Raw genomic sequence first — 16,761 nt, 5'->3', positions numbered from 1 at the left:
TCGTCAACCAACCTCTAAAGCGTCCTTATGCGGGTCGGAAAACCCGGCGATAGCAAGCTGTCCATTTTTGGTATATCTTAACCGTCTGAACGCATAAAATCTACAGAAGATGTTGGACATGTTCTTTGACCTTTGATTTGGGGTCCACCTGCATTCTCTACACTTGGCCAACTTGGGCGCGACCTCAAAACAAGGTCCGTCCTGTAAAAAACTCTCTCCAGTCTTCTTTAATTGCCCCACCGGAGGTTTGCGAAAGGGGTCGCGCTGGGGCACCGTCTCGTCTTTAGACTTCTTCATGCGCGGCTCCTCGCCTTTATCGTTTTTTGACGACTTCGGTCTTCGGCCCCGTTTTCGCGGTTCTTTACTAACGGAATTCGATTTTTTTCCAGGGGCCAACGTCGTACTTGCTCCCGAATCCGAATCTTTTTCACTGCCACTTTCTTTCTCACTATCAGAACCACTTTCACTCACTACCACTTGACTTCCAGGCTTCCGTTTTTTCTCTTCAACACTTTTTTTGGATGAGCTGCCTTTTTTCCGCTTCACTTTAGGCGGTTTGCGTTTGGGAGGTGATTTCCTGCCCCGTTCCGGGTCTGCAAGAAAAGCAGAAAATTAATTTATAATCAAAACACTAAAAAACTGGCCGAAATTTGGTAACTTACTTCTCTTGATTGACCGCAATGGCATTATGAACCTCGTTACTCGTATTAGTTTTCGAACAAATTAAAAAAAAATTTTGAACGCAATTAATTTGGTAATGCAACTGGTACCAACTTTAACATAATTTCATGGCCGACTTTGCATCCTTTAAAAAAAACAAAAAAAAAAGTGTATTGTAAAAATAAAAATGTCACAAAATAAAAAATTTGATAATTAATTAATTTGGTAATTGCCTTGAATGTTGTAATCTCAGTTGTAATCCGTGTAAAAATGATTTTTGATTATTCACGAAATTTTAAGTTACTAGAAAATGATTGGCCAACTTGAAAAAAATGACAGTCAGTATTGACAAATGTTTTACAGTTTATGGTTGAAGTGAGTAACAATTAATTTAAATTATAAAGTAGAACATTTTGTGGTTTGTCTGCTTTAATGTCCACAAAGGCTACAAGAATCTGCAAGCAATTATGGTAGGCAACATCAATAATGTAGTTTCTCATAGTTTGAGGTTATGTTTGCAATTGCGCACGTTTTTTACACTAAACTGACCACAATTTGTCTTGTAATTACCTGAACTCGACGAGTCATCGCCTTTTGTGGAGTCATTCGGATGACCATTCAAAGTTTCCTTATTTGGGGTCTTCCTGTTGTTGGGTTTGTTTGAAAAATGTTTGGTTTTGCTGATACTGTTGACGGCCATGGACCCGATGGAGTGTATCGAGTGAATGGGGTTTTCTTTATTATTCGACGCCATGGTGTTGATGGGAAGAGTGACGCAACTGCCTGAGCCGATGACCCCTGTTGTGTCTTCTAAATCTTCACCCGTGTGCCTCTGCAGCCACGCCTTTTTCAAATGTCTCACTGGATAACTGCTGGATTTTGTAGGTCCCGGACTGTTGGACTTTTCTGAGTCGACACAGCTGGGAGCGATCGTTAGTTTGACAGGTGTGTTGGGCGCATCTGTTTCAGAGTGCGTAGAAGCAGGGTTTGGTGCCGGACTATTGCTCAACGAGTGAGCACCGACGGGTTGGTTTGATTCTACGCTAGATGGCCGTGTGGTATTTTCGGCACTCACTGCTGTAACACTAACATCAGGAATATTTTCGCTACTCAACGAAGGACTTGAGGTTATCGAAGGAGTCCGATAGGCCGCAGTGTTCACAACTGTAGTTATAGTCGTAGCAGCACTAGCGATTAATGGACTCGGTTCACTGACTCGCGCCAGTTGGGGTTGTGTCCCCACGTAAATAGGGAGAGGTTGCGGCGTGCCCGGTGGTTCGATGCGACGTTTTTTCGTTTCCAAACACACAGGACTTGCCGAAGAAACTGGGGTCGCTTTACGTTTGGGTGATACGGCAGGGTCGTACTTATTCGAAGATACCCCCAAGTCTAGGGGTTGGGTTTGTACAGAGGGCGCACCTGGGACGTTTTGACCAGGCACTGTAACACCAGGTATATACTGCGAATGAGATCTAGAAACAGCCAAGGGGGCAGAGGCGGCAGTTGGCGGCGAAGTACCATGATGCTGTATCGACGCTTTCACTGAAAGTCCTCCAGGTACAGAGCCTACAGAGTACCGATCGTAACGCGGATCTGAAGGAGTTGTCCTGCTATGAGCCGGAGGTGGACACGTCATGGTTGGCGTGTTTTGGGGATGAGGCGGGTGATATTGAGATACTTGCTGATAAGGACTCGGCGAGACGGATGATGACAATGGCGGTTTAGAAGTCAATTGGATAGGTGCTGTTTCGTGGCGGGTAACGGGAACTCCAGAAACAATTCCTGCTGATGGTTTGCCATAAATATGATGAGGCGCCGGACTGCTGACTTTTGGTTTTGAGTTTGAAGTCGTCGATGGCGATAACGAGTACCCTGTTGTAGCGTTTGCCAAAAAGGTGTAACCACCTTTTCCACTTGTTGGATATACCATTGCCTGGGACTCTGAATTTCTGTACCTCATCTCTGGTGACGGGTGTTGTTGAGAATGGGGGTGGTGCGGTGACTGCCGCTGGTGATGAGGACTAGGCAATTGGTTTGACTGACGATGATGTGACTTTCCTAAATTTTGTGGCTCTAGAGAATGATGCGAACTTGGTGCATGCGAAAGGTGGTGAGGCGACTGTGAGGGACTCCTGTAATCGTACAGATTACTCTTGGGCTGACCAGCAGTCAAGTAATGAGATCCCATCATATCAGGTCTTAGCTTCGGACTAGGTGAATGCGCCATCGACACTCGAGGCTCCAAATGATGCGAGTTTTTTCCGTCGTGTTTCACAATAACAGAATTCTTCATTTCACTCATCAACGGCGGTGGATTAGGCAATACGTCGCGACTATCAATGGGAGCGCCACTTTTGGATACCACTAAAGACTGGGAAGATTTATGATGATCGGATTTACTCTTTGGTTCGTGCGAAAAATACGGCTGATACACGGGATAACCGAAAAGTTCACCCTTTGGTAGTGACGAAGAATGCATCGTCGGCACTTTTTCTGAAGATTTACTTGTTGGAACACGACTATGCGCCGGAGGTGGAGGATATTCCGTTTTTGAAGGTACACTTGGAGGACGTTGACTCTGTAACAACCCGCGCTATAAATCAATACTAAATATCCGTCGTTTTATTGACTTACGGTTGTGTAGTACGCTCTATGGTCTCGTTCAGATCGCACACTCAAATGACGAGCATCTCCCCTCTGATGAATCTCCTGTTCTACTCGCTTTCTCTCTTCATCAGTGCTGCTGGGACGCTGAGGTGGTCTTCCGCTACTAATTGGATTCCACTGTTCCCTCTACAAGCAAGAAAACTAGTCAGTTAAATAAATAATTACTAATTAATTATAAACACCTTTTGCTGTGCTGCTTGCCGCAATGATTTTTCAAAGTGATTGTGGAGAGCCTGCTCCTGTCGTTCCTTTTCTAACTCACGTTCTCGTTCTTGTTTTTCGCGATCTCGTTCCATTTTCTCGCGCTCTTGCCTCTCTCTTTCCAAGCGTTCTTTTTCTTTGTGTTTTTCCAATTCACGCACTTCCTGGTTTTGCCTTTCTCTGGAAGAAGAACAAACACAATTAAACTTTTTCAAATCGCATTAGCAAAGAGACAAAGCAATTTTAAGCTCGACAGTGAAAAAGGGAAAACCTACACAAAAATCTTGTTTAACTCGGAACTTGATCTATCTTACGCATTCAAGCGTTTAACGTAATTAGCCTTAACCCATATTTTTTGCTATCCATAAATAATAATTGCGAAATGGGATGAAATTCCAACAATTAAAATAATGAGCCGGTACTTGAAACAAACACTACCAAAAAAAAAACAGAGTATTATATAAGTGACGTGTTTTTTTTTTCATTTGTTTGCCCAAAATTTTGCATCAAGGTTCATTTATTTTGTGTAAGGTATAATTAATACACATTCAAAGGCATAGCTGCTAATTTACATAGAATTTATGCATACATTACGATAATTGCCAAGCTTAAATACAATAGACTGAAGAGAAATTTGTGTCAACTTAGTTATGTATTGTAAAGTCAAATATCTAATTTCGGAAACATATTATCCTTATTTCAATGAAATTTAGCATGACTATTATCATGATTAAAATGATTATAAAATTATCTTCAAGAAATCTTCATATTACTTTGGGGATTAATACATGACCCCGTTCTAAAATTGTTATATGTAATTAAGTAATTTCGCTTAATGACATCTGGATCTTAAGTAGATTAGATAATAATGCAGAAATTACAATTTGTACCTGATGAGCCTTTCTCTGTCAATGAGCGCCCGTTCCCTCTCCAGCATCTCCTCAGAGGGGTGGCTACCCGGCTGCGTAAGAAGATGAGCGGCCCCAACTGAAAGCGGTGGAAATCTTTGTTGCTTCCAGATGATGTCAGTGAGATGGTGAGGATGCGGGTAGAGCGCCGCCGGCGCCAGATGAGGATGGTGTGGCAGCGCATGTGGACTCATAAGCGTCGGGGGTGGCGCAACGGGCGGAAAGAGAGACGCCGGATGGGATGCTGCTGCAGAGGTGGGTGGCGGGCCCGAGGCGGCCGGCGTGGATGGGTGCGACATGAGCAGCGACTGATGCTGCACGCTGTGTATGTGGCGGACGTGCGGTTCCGACTCCAACAAAAGGTTGGGGTCTCTCCACACGCGCACCGGCTCGGTGACGACGGTCGCGTGGCCGCTGGCCGGGATGAAAAGCGGGGATCGGTTCGTCGGCTGATTCTGCGAGTTGTTTTGTGGTTCGTCTGACGAACTCAACGCACTCGAACGCGATCCGGAGCGTTCATCGCCGCTGCTGGAACGCAGAGAGCTCACGCCCGAATCGGACCGGTCATCTGGGAAGCGCAACGACGCATTCGCGGAATCAGAGAGTTCCATCCTGCTAAAGGGCGAGGACGAGGACAGAGGTCCGTCATCGTCACCGCGACTAGAGCACTCGCGCCCCTCGGCTTTCGTTGTCCTCTGGGCCACTATCACACAATCGTCTTCTTCACTGACCACGTCAGTTACCGCTCCAGACACCGGCATAGAAGCACGCACTGGTACATCGTCGCGGACCTCTTCCACCGGCACTAATTGCACACTACTGCCGTTACTCGTGTCATCTAATGCGCTATCGTCGCACTCCGCGGACTTTGACTCCCCGACTTCTTCTAACGACGATCGCCTACAGATGGCTGAAAGTGTCGTCGGATGCTGAGAGACAGTTTGCAGGCAGTCCTCCACTCGGATCTCTACTTCTCGAAGCTTACTGTTGGTAGCTTCCTCTAACACTTTCTTTTTAGTAGAGCCGCGATTGCACGAGTTTTTCTTGCTCTTCTGCTTGTTTTCTAAATCTTCTTTTATTGCACCGAAGTTGTGGCGGTTCTTTGCAGACGAAGTTTCAGATTCACTTGGTTTTCGCTTTCTTGCTTTAGTTACAGAACCTGGAACAAAACCCCACATAAATATAGAAGAACTCTGCTTCACAATACTAAACAAAGCAAATTCTTTTGGGCGCAACCGTACATTAAACTGCAGGTCAAATAATTGAAACCACCGCAATTAAATCCGACAGTTTAATTGCTGTTAAATCTTCAAAACGGTTGCCTTGCAAATGACAAGGTAACCCCTATCATTTCCAGCACAACCTGAGCGTGGAATTAGTCAACTACATATAACCGGAACCGATTAAAATATATTTAGCGGAACACTCACACTCACAGAAAACCGGAAAACTGTATTTTACATTAATTAATTATACTTTCAACTGAACAAATTGTTGGCAATATCTGTGCCACTGTTTTGCTGCTAAATGGCACACGTACCGTAAACATAATATTACTCAAATCTAATAATATTCCGGAATTTTCCTTAATATTTATACATCTGTGTTTTGGACTAATGGGTGAATACAACGCCAGATTTAAAATGAGAATTTTCAGTGGAGGTCGGTCGCTTCCATTTTTGTATACGCGTGACCTGCTTTATTTTCGCAATAAATATATTTAAGCACTGTGAACCAAACCCTTTTACGGAAACAATGCAATGGTAAAAAAATTTATAGCACCTCAAAATAAACACCGTGGGTTTTTGATATGGGTCGGTGTCACATGTAGGCGTCAACCAATCAAACTCCAGTCCATTGTTAGATATTCAGCGTGGGAAGTAAATCGTTAGAGAAGTTTTATTACATTGTGTGAATCCGAAGCTTTAGTTATTATTGCATAAACATTTCACCAGCTCCCATCCTGGTATCATCATCCCAAAATAACAATATCGTGAACTTGTCGACCTTGACATGAAACATAACGGAAACTTTACAATAATTCGACACGGAAACAAGCCAATTAACAAAAATACCAGTCGTAATTGGAAGACTGGAGAAAGTCGGGAAAACTTTCACTTTCATCATCAATATCAGATCTCCGAAATCCCCAAAGATGCGCCACAAAACGTTAAAGAATGCGCTGACAGGAGTAGGAATATTTAAATTGGCTTAGAAATCGATTCGATGCAGGTTTGTAACGAATTCGATCAAACTACTTTCCAAAACATTTCATGGATCGTAAAAATTAAATTGGTTATTATTATTGTAATGCTACCTTTCATTACAATCGTCACACATTCGTGATTTGTCATGTTGCCGGGAACAGATGTGCGCTATGCAAATCAAGACCAATTATCAGTATCACACATGCAAACTGCATTTCATTCGATGCAAATAAAAACCGGCAACTATTATGTTATTCCCGAGTTTGTGACGAGAAATACCAGTATCATGTTCTCAGAGAAACAAGAGCTACACGTTCTTTGACATTTTGAACCTGCTCTCTTCTCAAGTCAAAAAAAACGTACAGGAAGGTGCTTGAAAGTTGTTGCTCGTAAAAATGGATTGGTAACTTGTAATCATTTTTATTACTCAATTATACCACTTTTTATTGGAAATCTGCGTGACGAGCATACAAATGGAAAGAATTATACCGGTAACTGCGTTTTTATACCAACAGATCGTGGATTAATTCGGACGAGCAAGAATAATTGAAAGCGGAACGGTATTTCGTAGAAAAAAGGTGAGAAGTCAAATTCATTTGGTTTGCAAACCGCCACAATGCCTTTGTTCGCGAATAGGTGCATTATTAAACTTTTATGAGGTCTAAGTCCAACAATGTTGATAACGTCTAAGTGGTCGTCTGGAATATTACACACGTGGCGTACATTTTATTTATTTTTTTCAGTTTGATAAGGCGCTTTCCACGTGGACCGCCTGACTTTCTTCAGTTGCGACTCTTCACTTGATCACAAGCGCTATTATCATCACAATTAGTGCGTGCAAAACGTGAGCATTTTCACTTTTTTTTTGAAAGTCGATTTGACAAGTATAACTCTCTCGAGTTTTTAACAAAGTCGCGAACGTTGGATCGTTTCCCCAACCCCTTTCGTTTCGTGCTTGACGAAATCAAGCGTAATTAGCGCGATAAAGCTAATTTATTCATGCGTACTAGTTAAATGAAACAATAACAACAAACCAGAAGAACTAGTGTTTGTAAACAAACGTCCGATTGTAAAAACAAGTCGTTATCTTCTGAAAACAATTCTAAAATAAATACCAAGGGATAATAAAAACGAAGTGAGACAATTCCTATGTAACGGAAGGGTGTGGTCGCTTTTTTTCAAATGCAAGAAATCGTCCGAACGTGACGCACCAAAACGTGACTAGAACGTAGGTCACGTCACGATTTGCGAGATCATCTCACCGATATGACTCACGACATGAATAATCATTGATTGCCACCACGAACACATGCCGGCAATTACACCGATCAGAAACAGGCGAAATTGCAGATTTTCCGACTAGTACGACCGGTTCTACTTGATCTTTGATAGCAGTTGTGAGGGTAACATTGTAAAAATTGTCAGCAGGTAGGTTGGGTAAAATCCCCAACAATGAATGGATGAAGATTTGTTTGTTTCCTGTTCGAACACGGCGGGATCCGTCGGTATAATGAAAGACAAACAGTGGAGTGCTGCTTGTAATGTCTTCCTGATGCGCATTAGCGAGAGGAAACCGTTTGGTATTGATAACGCGCGGCTTGGTACAAGTTCGACGTTGACTAACTTTCTCCATTACGACGCAATCAAAGCGTTCTTTTCCAAGGAATAACAATCTCGATACAAGTGTCAGGCGAACTTTAGCTTCGGTGAAAGGTCACGTTATTTGATCGTTTTTTCAACGGCGTATGCAATATCACGCGATAAATTAGCAAGAGCACAAATACGGAATATTACCATCTAATGCGACACACAAAATTACGTTTTGTGTGTAAACATTATGTAAATTATCGCTCGTTATCGTCGTCCGAATTGTGGCAATTAGAGGAATACTTTCGCAGCAATGACGAAGCCTGAACAACTCTAATTCGAATAGATTGACGTAATTACACTTGTTTCCAGTCGAACTAGACTAAGACGGCAATTTCCGCCATACTTATCGATTTGAACACAACTGGAGGAATCTCGAAGAGCATCGTCCGACGACAGAACTTCTGCACGCAGAACAATGGAATGACCGTAACGAGATCCAAGATATCTAAGTAACCAGGTCACACATTAAACTTACATGAAAAAGGAAAAAAGAAGCCATTATGAGCTGGTTATCGTGTTGGATTCGTTCCGCCAAAACAACATACCAACCATAGAAGAGCACACAGACATTCTTCCCATCCCACACCATTGTTTTAACAATTCTTTACCGGAAAGACAACGTTACCGATTTTCCCACAGTTCAAGGTCGGTAGCCAGCGCGGGTATTTCCGATAAAAAGACGGTTTTCGACAGGAAAACGACCAGTCAGTGTGACAAGCTTCCTTCAAGTGCAGGAAACGTGACGGGAGCGGGTAAACCGCAAAATCGCACACCGGCGTTGACTGTGAAGAATTGGATTTACAACTAGAAAATGCGTTTGACCGGTGGATGATGATTACACTTCCGTAAACGGACACCAAGAAAAGGAAAGGTCATGTGATCGAATTTGCAACTGTAAAACTGATCATTACCAAATAAATCCTCGTATGGCCATGAACACATTTGACAAGTGGAAATTTAATTTTGTACGTAATCTTTACTTTGGATCCTGATGGAGTAGTTTGTAACCTATTATGGCGTTAATTATTGAAATTTCCAACTTTGGGGCCATAGAATCCTTTGAAGCTAATTAAATGTTGGGTTCCATCTCGTTAATATAAGACCAGATAACGAACTCGACCAAAAGCGCCAATTAACATTAGTTCAAGTATTAATTAGGTGCTGCTACTGATTTTTTCCTAAGCAACAAATTATGGTGTAAAAACGAACCCAGAACCGACTTTCTCCGTTACCAAATGCTAATTTACGCATAAAATCAATGTTAAACTCGACCAAGTCAATTTACATTTATAATTGATCGACGACAGCAACGATCGTCCCGTTAATTAAAGCCTCTTCCACATACGAACATTGCTTTTGACAACAATCGCGTTATCGTTTTTCCTTGTTTGCGTTTCTGTAAATGTGCATAAACGAGTGTCAAGGATAATGGTGTGTCGAGCAGAAATGAATTAGTAGAATCTGATTGGATAATTGAGGCTTAAAAAGCGATAAATTAAGTGAAATATCGTTTCCGGGGGGACGGCATAGTCGAATATCTCATCGAGGACGGGAGGGACCGTGTTTTGACGTGTTGTCAACATTACAAGACGAACAACTGCAGTCTGATTCAGCAGCACACGGCGTCACGGCTGGATGATCGCCGCAGGACGAGCGGAGGGGACGATCCTGCAGTCACTGACCTCCATTGGCTGAGCCACATTGCGTGATACCGATGCGATTGTTGAATTCGAAACCGGACCCATTTATCCGAAAACGTTCCGGAGGATCGATCACTTATTTCCGATTTTTTGAAGAGTGCGCTCATGTTCTCGTCGCGACCTTCATCTTGTTTATTCGAGATAATATAGCGCGTAGGGCTGAAAGTCCTGTGAACGTTTGACCTACAAACGACATTGGGATCGGGGATCGTAACGCTAGGTAGACAAAGAACAAAGACCGCACGGCCAACCCTCACATTCTTGATGCGGGCACCCTGCCAGGTCAGAAATCTTCCAAGAATACGCGCGCTCGTAATTCGATTGAGCCAAGCGTCGGTTCACACGCCACGCGACACTTTTTCCCCAATCACCGACAATGCAACGCACACCTCAAAGGAGAAATCGACGGCGAACATGGGTGCAAGCTTGGCCTGAATCCGCACAACTGGGAAGCACTTTCACACGATCACATTCTGCTAGGAAATCGACACGATTGCGAAAATCTAACGGCACTGAGCTGTCGCGACACGTATCCACCACTCACGAGGACAAAACGGTGCGTGGAGACACAAATGAGCGCAATGATCACCTTCAGACCACTTACCACTAATCGCTTATTTGCGTATAATCCAAACAAACACACTATCACAGGAAAATTAATGTTTATGATTTCCGAGGAAAGAACAATGTCCTTGAAGGACTTCGATTATGTACATCCACACTCCTCCGACGATCACAGAGAACTGAAGTCGAAACCAAACGGAGCTAAGCTCGGCGCCGACTTCAACCGAACTCCAATGGTCGCGACCACTAAAACCAGCAACAAGTGATATCCGTGAGGTTCCAGAGCAAACGAGCGACTCGACAATTTCTCTAACTTAAAAAAGCCTCACTCAATGTTGTCCGAACAACAAAAAACAACAATCCCTGGAAACGTTGACTCACAACCCAACGCTTTCGTTGCTCCATTTCCACCAACACCCGCAGGTGATTAGAAACGTTCAAAATCACCCCTCAATCGATTTTTCAATGTGGAGGGATTTCCTCCCCGCTTTGAAAGAGGTAACAAATAGTTTGCGTTGTCGCCATCCACCCCTTCGCCAACAATAATGCGCAAAGGTCAACGTCCACAATTGCCGGGAATCTGTATGAAACAATGGCAACGTTGCCTTTATATGGGGAAGAAGCGAGTTGACAGGTCTGGTTGGGTTCGAGGGGGACCGGGTGCGTGTCTGTGCCACATTCCGACCCTGCGATTAATGAGGCGGCCAACTCGTTTCCAAGAAACATTTTGGAACTGGTCCAGTGAAAATACTTTCGTGCAGTTCTATTTGCAACCGTGCGTATTTTTTCCGCTCATTAATCACGTGAAGGCGATTTTTCACGGTGCAACCGACTTTCCATTGTTTACGACGTAATCAATTAACGTTACTTAGCCACTTGCGAATTGATTGAGCAAAGTCGACACCACTTGGCGGGACCGTGCCAAAGCAAATATTGGACCGTGACAGATATCTTTAGATGGCCTTCTGCCACAAAAGGTTTTACAGTAATTTTCGTCCATTAACTCACAGGAAAACGAGCAGATGTGCACGCTCTTTCACCATTTTACAACCGAGAAATGAAATAACAGATCATTGCTTTTTTATTTTTCACTTGGCACACGGTAAAACCACAACCAAGACACGGGGTGAAAGTACACGAAGAGGAAGAAGAAGTAGCGATAGCAAAGCAGAATAATGAAAGTGGGCATTTTGAGGACTCGGACAACAAAGGGTTTACAGCGCAGAGCACCACCGTGAATAATCCTGAATTTATTGAGTCGTAAAATCCTCCAAGGCAGTGAAAAACCATTAACAAAAAGTTTCATTACTTGGCAGAGTCATGTTTCTCCAATTCTTTGTTTTTTTATTTGAATGGCAGGTGTAGTTGGACCATAAAAGTCCAACAATGTAAACACCTACATTTTGACATCAAGTGTTACATAACCGTAACCTCATATTTGCATAACGCGCGATGAATACCACAATGGTGTGGCGAAGATCGTATTTTGGAGTGGTGTCATCCTGAAGTGTTGTGGCCTTGACTTAATAACAAGATGTGGATGACGTCAAAGTACCAAGAGTCGTGCATTAACGACTAATCTGAAATCAAGAAAGAGCAGAAGAACATGTCCCAGAGCCGGCGCAAGCCGTCAGGCAAAAGTTGTTTACATCACCGGTTTTTCGAAGCCACTTCCATATTTGTCTACGACCAAACGAGTTTCGTGTGACAAGGATGACAATTAGCGAGTTCCAACGAACTCAGCGGCCCCAGGCGCTCCTCATTGAATATGTATGTACATATATGTATAGCATATGATTAATTAGCGCGAATTTCCTTTCGACGTTGAGCAACTCTTCGCTTGTATGTATTATAACTGGGCAAACATCTGCGGGCAAATTGGCGAATGTGTGCTGCTTGCTTCTACTAGCTGCATCTGCGGTAATCAATATAATGACTGCGACCTCGGGGCCATACATGCGCCGCTTTCTGCTTGTTGCCGTGCATTATTTAACGCATAAAATGTCTCCATGATTTCATAATCGGTAGATCTGCGAGCATTATTGCACAATGGGCAAGGTCGGCAACAAAACCTAGAAAAGAATAATGTTTATTCAAAACTTTCCGCGAACGCGTACAGCCCCGATAAGATAAGAAAACATGAGACACTTGTTTATTAACATCCACGTTTAAAATTAATTACAAATACATTGCAAAAGACCGATAATGCCAGATTTGGGCCATAGGGTTCAGGGTGACCTTGGAGAATTGATTATATCTCTTTTCGGCTCGATCGAATGTGAGCACCAGGCGCCCCTTTTATTCCCTTTTATCTGTTTGCGTTCGTAAAAAGGGACGGCGATAACGAACATCTGTACTGTGTTCTGTACGCTGGTTGTGTGTAAACGAACGAGTATATACTTGATATTTATTGGCGTGCAGCTGTCGCCGGTACCACCCACCTTACAAAAGCCACTCGTTTTTTATTTTTAACGAACGACCCGCAGTTGATACAACGGAGGTTTGATTTCTTCTTACCAACGACCTTCGACGAGATATCATTGTGCTACCAAATTTATCAGACGCTATTAAACCAAATGAGTTTGTTAACTGCAGTTGCGACATTCGGGTCAACGCTGCTAGAAAATCCATTGATCGACAGATAACGAGCCCGGGGAATCTGCTCAAGGTCAGCAGGATCCAAAGAGCTCCACATATCATCGACGCGCTCAGAGCATCGACACAATAATGCCAAATTGTTGGGTAAACAATCGTCACGTGAGGAGAAAGCACACCCACGTTGACTACCCAAACTAATAAATCAGAAAACGTTCCCTGATGTGACAGGAGGACGACACTTATGTAATAAAGGAAATGGCAGAAGATTAGAATGAGGTCTCGCAAAATCTTCCAGTTGAACTCATCGCACAAGGAACCACCAACGAACGGAAAATAATTTCATAATAACCTTCTGCAAATGAGTCATGAGCCGTAACTATCGAAAATAGTTCGCAATATAAATTCATGCATACCTAGTGGATAACTTTCACGAACACTTGAAAGTCAATGACCTTGAACTTTTCACAAATCTCAGATAGTTTTTTGTTTATGGAGCCGCATGTTAAACGTTCCGATAGGTTCAATTACTTTAAACGATCTCTCATTATCGGAGAAAACGGCCCCGGTTCGAATTCCTTTGTCTAATAGTCCCAGAATAGTAGACATGCCGTTGTATTATCCATTCTTCGGATAATAGGTCAAACTGTGGAGTGGGTTTATGATGAGTCACCAACACACGTGTGGGACAGGTACAAAGCGACATAACGCCATAACTCAACCGTGAATATAATCTAATAAATCGCAAGACGACCTGGAGTGAACACACGAATGGAATTTGAGGGAGTGTTGCATTTCCGCTTGCAGTGGTGGCGAAAAGGGTCTTTTGTATGCAAATCGCATTCGAAACGGCGGCGCTTATCTAAACCTCCCTTGGAGCAAGGGGAGGGAAATTACTAGAGCGCTAGCCCCTCGTAAAATGTACATAAATAAGCCGAGCAAGGATGCAGTCAGGCACGCCGTGCGTTATGGACACGCGTTTGAACGCGATGTGAATAGAGATGTGCAATTAATTTGGAAGAATGCAAAATGAGGGGGAGATAGTGAAACAACAGACTCGTTAAATTGCTAACAGTACATTGAAAAATTCTAAAAGCGTACCACGATCGGCTTAGCTATTCAGGTGCTCTACCATGAAATAACAATTTTCCACCGAAAAAACGAGACTAAAGCACTTTCTGTGTAAAATTAATTATTAGTGTCCCAGAGTGCCCACCGTTTCGAGCAATGAAAATAACTGTAAACATCCGTTGAAAAAGCAAACAAATAATACCCCCAATTTCGATTTTTTTGAAAGGATTTTAAAAACAAGCAGTTGTAAACACACATTAAACATTCATCAAGCAATGGTTTCATTAAATCAAAAAGTCGCGTGGGTGCAAGTGAATCCATTACGAATTCGACCCCCATCGATCGCTGGTATTTTTAAACCAAGCGCTGATTTATTGAACGGCACTTTTAGGGCTTTTCCTCTGCTTTTTCATATTTCATCGTTAATTGGATTCCGTCCGCCCACGTTCCACAAAGACAATTTCCACCCGACCATAAATTATTTTCCCCAAGTCATTCAAGAACGTTGGTGTTAATCAGATCTATTTCAACTAACTCAACTTCCGTTGCACTGTAACGGAATTTGAATATGTGGAATTGGGTGTTGTAAACATTGCACGCTCGAGAGAACTCGTCTGCTTCACACAATGTCCTTTTACATATATCTAACATAATAGACGACGTTGTTTTTGTACGATGACAAAGGCGCGGCGGCAAGTTGCCCGCCCCCGCTCTTGGATGCGTGGTCCCACGATGGAACTCGTGACTGTAATGCAAATGACAGCATTCGCACACACAATGAAAGCTAATCCTTTCCTGCGCATCCTTTATATGAATCAATGTTAAGTTGCCAACTTGAAAACGGGATTTGGGAGTGTGGAGTGCGATTGTCATGCGGCAAAATTTAGGGACACTTTGCATGCTGTTGCTGCCGCGCTACGTGACGTGGAGGGATAAATTTCTATCATGCTTTGAGATTTGAAGATACTATGCGCTACATGCAATAATTACAAGAATTTATAAGGTCCTTGCTACGAAAACCACCCAAGTGCAGATGATAGTTAAGAAATGTAAGTGTCATTGTCTTGAAAGAGCGATGCATTTCTGCGGGTAAAGGTCGGGTGTTCTGCTGTTTTATGACAAAGTTGATGAGGTTTCATAAAGCCGGGTCGCATTTGCGTGAAAGGCTGTTTGTTGAGACGCTCATGTTACCCGGTGCGTCGCTGTCAACGGCTATTTATTTAATCTATTTATACGAGGCGGCGTTTGGCGTCGTTCCAGAGACTGCGAACGTTTCGATGACGCAGAATCAGGAATATGGCGCACATTAAAGGAGAACTACACTTGCAAGCACACACAAAGCTGTGTCAGTAACCCGGGCGACCGGAGCCGCCTCGCCTCCGCCGCCAACACTCCTGGGCGTGTCCGCCCCTCGCATCGCAAATACCTGGCTACTTCGAGGTCATAGATCAAATCACATCGTTAACATCACAAAATCAATCCCATCATGTGAAAGTGCCCTGCTGCGGCGGTGCGCCGTTGCAGCAGCATCAATTATCCTGCTGTACGCCTGCAGTCGGAACAGATAACGGTGCACCATTTATCCGACGTTCAATGGCTTAGGAACGTTGGTCTCGATTTACCTGCACTCCTCTTCACCTTTCACCGGTATGCATCGAACTTTTTTCACCGCCCCCCATCGACTGTTTAATGCTGCATGCGTGCGATGAAAGGTGCTCCAACATCTGCCGCATACCACGCAAAAACTTTGCCGCTTGGGAAATGAAACTTGCAATTGGTTTGTTATTTAACGGCGGATTCGCGTAATTTCATCAGTGGAAGAAAGACGGAATGGTATTTGGCAGCAAGACAAATCAAACTGGGCGGAAAAAGTTGCATCTGTTCGAAGATAAATCGGATAATATAGGTCGACTTTGAGTGCGGCGAATTGTATTTTGATTTCGCGGACGATATGTCAACCAGAAGTTGGTTGGTTGTGCCATCACACATTCGAAAAACGACAAAATCAAAGGTTAAAACTTTAATCCGGTTTTATTTTATAACTGTATCGTGAGAGATCTTATCGACTACATTGATCAAAGTTAAGCCAATAAAAACTGCTATTATTGACGTGCATGATCAAAAAAATATTGGCAAATATAAATCTTCATTCTTTAATTAGTTAATTATCTGTTGTAAACATGAGAAGATTATCTGGTCACGTTTTTTTTAAGTAAACAATACGAGATTATAAATTTCTGTCATTTTTCTTTATGTATTCAGTCATGCATATTTCGGCAATTTTTCAGCTAAACAGATTTATCATCACCCTTCTTTTAGCGCCTAAATCCACTTTTCTATCAAATTTATATAGGGACGTTAAAGAGATAAGCCCTTCAGTTAAAAACACTTTCTTTGTACCACATTTCCCTCGCGCCATGAACCCTTTTCCTCACGTTACAAGCGGGATTTCCCCAAATACGAGTGGAAACTCTCCAAACTTTTTTAATGAGCGCTACCTGGCACAATGTTGAAGTTGTTGTCACACTCATTCATCAA

At 43.0% G+C, this 16,761-nt stretch overlaps 1 protein-coding gene across 4 annotated transcripts in view; it reads right to left on the bottom strand.

Annotated features, from left to right (window-relative positions):
- The window catches only part of Kdm3 (Lysine demethylase 3), an 84,052-nt gene that overhangs the window by 3,634 nt on the left and 63,657 nt on the right, over nt 1-16,761 (bottom strand). Inside the window, exons 8-12 of one of the 4 annotated variants that reach the window (XM_088038869.1) lie at nt 4,410-5,595; nt 3,510-3,708; nt 3,295-3,453; nt 1,231-3,253; nt 13-593 (exon numbers count right to left, since the gene is read on the bottom strand). In XM_088038869.1, the coding sequence (XP_087894995.1) occupies nt 13-593; nt 1,231-3,253; nt 3,295-3,453; nt 3,510-3,708; nt 4,410-5,595 (4,148 nt within the window). The remainder of the gene's footprint in view (nt 1-12; nt 594-1,230; nt 3,254-3,294; nt 3,454-3,509; nt 3,709-4,409; nt 5,596-16,761) is intronic. The other 3 variants (XM_088038871.1, XM_088038870.1, XM_088038872.1) reach the window with 3 other exon arrangements.

Source organism: Gnatocerus cornutus, chromosome 6 (assembly GCF_029298725.1).
Source record: "Gnatocerus cornutus isolate USDA-ARS CGAHR chromosome 6, icGnaCorn1.1, whole genome shotgun sequence".
NCBI lineage: Eukaryota > Metazoa > Arthropoda > Insecta > Coleoptera > Tenebrionidae > Gnatocerus > Gnatocerus cornutus.
This window is presented reverse-complemented; position numbering and strand designations above follow the sequence as displayed.